Here is a 3,274-nt window from a genome sequence, read left to right as displayed (position 1 = left end):
CAGGCCTCTGCGCCAGCACGCGGCACTCGCTGTGGGAAGGTCAGCAGTGGGCCACCAGGGCCTCAGCCCTGTAACGACTGTCAGCCACCAGCCACCACTCCCTGCCTTCAGGTCCCATTTCGGTTCCATCTACGTGAGGGCTCCCAGCAGCTCACCGACAGGGCGTACCACGGGAAAGCCTCAGATAGCACTCTGCCCACACATCGCACGCGGGCTCAGACGTGGCCCTGCCAGCACCTGCCGGGCTTAGACAGTGAAGGGACGCCAGGTAAGCCTGATACTGCTGAGCAGCTGGGGCGGCTTCACACAGCTCGCCAGGGACGAGGGCACGGGGTGGAGCCCAGACCAGGAACGGGGAAAGGCGGGAAGGACGTGAGTGCTGACTGAAGGCTCTACGAGCGATCCCCCATGGCTGCTAAGGACTCTGTGGGCCTCAGGCCCAGCCTGCCTCAGCCAGATGTCCACGTGCCATTCAAGTTGGAAGGAGACGCACATGTCCCAACACATTCAGGGACAGAAGTAGCCAGGGCAGTGCCAGGAGGGGCAGAAACACGAGTCTGCACAGGGCACGACGCCATGCCCCTGTCCGCTCACAAGCAACACAAGGAAGAGAAAGCAAAGCCCCCCGCCCACCTGAACCGATGGCGGGTCCAGCCGCTAGGAGCCTAGACCCCACATGCATCCAACAGAGCAAGGCAAGCAGGCAGCAGGACACCAGGGAGGGTGGCCACGGTGCTTGTCATTGGATCTGGAGGGCAGTCTCCGGGGGCCCTGGGTTGGCAAGTCCAGAGCAGGGGGCCACAGGGCAGCAGGGGGCCGCGGGTGGGTGTGGCCCTAGGACTCCTCGCCCATCTGCAGCAGGGAGTTGATGGCGGCATCCCTGCTGCCCCGCTGGGCCTCCAGCACGGAGCGGACCACCTCCTTGTCCATGTTGGGGAACATGTCCTGGATGGCTTTCAGGTCCTCCTCGCTACAGCGCGGCTGCACAGGCAGGGCTGGCGGCGACATGGCCACGGGCACCATGCCCGGGCTGCAGACGGCAGGCATCCCTGAAAGCAGAAGGGTGGCCATGTGGGAGCGCCGGGGGTGCAAGGGGGTGCCAGCGCTCAGTGAGGAAGACGGCGCCGCAGCAGGGTCCCCAAGGGACGTGCACAACCCGGGTCTCCCACAACCCCTGGTCCTGCAGGGATGGCTGCTGCACAGCCCTTCCTGAGGCGCCTGGACCGCCCACTCACCCTCCACGCCGAGACCTGCGGTCCCAGTGGAGGAGCATCACACAAGTGGTCACACTGTGTTCCTAAAAGCTCTCTAGTTCATGTCATGTGTCATTTATGTCACAGGGTAAGAGTTCGTGTCATGTGTCATTTATGTCACAGTGAGTAACGGTTCACTACACATGGCACTTACATCAGAGTAAGAGTTCACGTCACGTCATTTTTGTCACAGAGAGTAACACAGTTCACGTCATGTGTCATTTACATCACAGAGGGTAATACAGACTTCACGTCACGTGTCATTTATGTCACAGGGTCGTAGTGCCATTCGACCATTAATGGCGCTAACCACAGGTCGTAACACCGTTCTCTCCGCCTGAGGTAGAAATAGGGAGCCTGCGGCCATGCTGGTGCCCCGCCCGAGCCTCTGTGCCTCCTCCAAGTGTCCTGGGACGTGCATTCCCAGCGTGGCACACACATCACCTCACCCCCATTGTGACAAAGAAGAGAAAGCCCCACAAGCCCCCAGCAACCCTACAGCACCATGCCCTGTGTGCAGTGAGCACAGGACACAAGGAGCCATGGCTGAGACTCCCGCCGCCCAGGGCCAGTCACGGGGCAGGAAGGTGCCAGCAGTGCCTGTGCCAGCGGCCTGGGCCTGACCACACTGGTCTCCTTCTGCGCCCACCTGTGCCCAGCACGCCCTTCTCCCCACTGTGAAAAGTGGGTGACAAGCCAAGTGGTGGAGGTCAGAAGCCCGCCGGGAGGACCTCAGGCCTGTGCCTGAGAAAGCGTCCTAGTGCCACCCCTCGGTCAGAGGTCAGCTGACCCTCACAGCAGCGAGCGAGGCAGGGAGAGTGAGCAAGGGCTGGCGAGATCCAGGGCAATGACTGCGGACCTCATTCACACCCGTCTTCCAAGAGCCGGACGGGAGTGAGCGGCGTCTGCTCTGCACGCTGCAGAGCCCAGCCGAGCCTCCCAAGGAGGCCGCGGGGGTGTCAGACGAGACAGCCTAGGCAGCATGAACCTTTCTTCATTTCTAAGCTCAGAAGATCCAACAGGCGGCAATGCCCTGACCTTCACACTGGCAAGAAGGCCTGGAGACGTGGACACGTGGGTGAGCATGCGTGAGGGCCAGGGCTGCTGTACCCGATGCCGCGGGGCTGAGGGCCGGGCTTCTGTGGCTCCTGCACTTTCTCCTCATCAGAGAAACGACTCCAGAGCCGCTGGGCCCAGGGCAGCAGGAGGCTGGCACAGCCCCGGTCTGCACCCCCCCACTGCAGGGAAGCCCACTGCAGACACCTGCCTCAGTTCAGGGCTGTTTACAGGGGTGGGGGGAAGGGGGGGAAATAAAACCGATGGTGCAAAGAGCTAATCTGATGCTGCGCTGTGGGCTGATCTGCAAAGTCAGTCATTCATAAAAGCGGACAAACGTGACGGAGAGCCCACCTCAGAGCCCGTCAGCCCCACTATGCGGGACAGACCGTCACTGCAAGCTCCTGGAACTCAAAGGCAGAATGTTCAGAACGCCTCCTGTCCCTGAAGTGTCAACTCACTCCATGCACACTGGCAATTAGGGAAAAAACACCTCCCAGTCTACACTCGGGAGCTCTGGTAGCATAGTGGCTAAGACACTTGACTGCTAACCAGAAGGCTGGCAGTTCAAACCCACCGGCCACTCCTCAGAAGGAAGATGGGGCAATCTACTTCCGTAGTGATGCTGCCTCGGAAACCCAAGGAGGGGTCGCTATGAGTCAGGTCTGACTCGACGGCACATAACAACAACGACAAGAGTCTACACTCGCACACCTCACCCCTAACAGTGGACTCTAACTCTGACGTCCACACACACACACACACACACACACTTGCTCCTAACAGTGGACTCTAACCCTGACGTCTATGCTTACACACATGCTCAACCCTAACAGCAGACTCTAACCCCGACGTCCACTCACACACACTCGCCCCTAACAGCAGACTCTAACCCCGACGTCCACACTCACACACTCGCTCCTAACAGCGAACTCTAACCCCGACGTCCACACTCACACACTCGC

The 3,274-nt window shown here is 60.5% G+C and overlaps 1 protein-coding gene across 1 annotated transcript in view; it reads right to left on the bottom strand.

Annotated features, from left to right (window-relative positions):
• Positions 1 to 834: 834 nt before the first annotated feature.
• LOC103204199 (toll interacting protein) overlaps positions 835 to 3,274 on the bottom strand; it is a 79,359-nt gene continuing 76,919 nt past the window's right edge. Inside the window, exon 8 of the mRNA XM_042782108.1 lies at positions 835 to 1,049. Within this exon, the coding sequence (XP_042638042.1) occupies positions 835 to 1,049 (215 nt within the window). The remainder of the gene's footprint in view (positions 1,050 to 3,274) is intronic.

The sequence above is a fragment of the Orycteropus afer genome, unplaced genomic scaffold (genome assembly GCF_000298275.1).
Source record: "Orycteropus afer afer isolate SDZICR_OR568_19922 unplaced genomic scaffold, OryAfe1.0 scaffold00244, whole genome shotgun sequence".
Taxonomy (NCBI): Eukaryota; Metazoa; Chordata; class Mammalia; order Tubulidentata; family Orycteropodidae; genus Orycteropus; species Orycteropus afer.
This window is presented reverse-complemented; position numbering and strand designations above follow the sequence as displayed.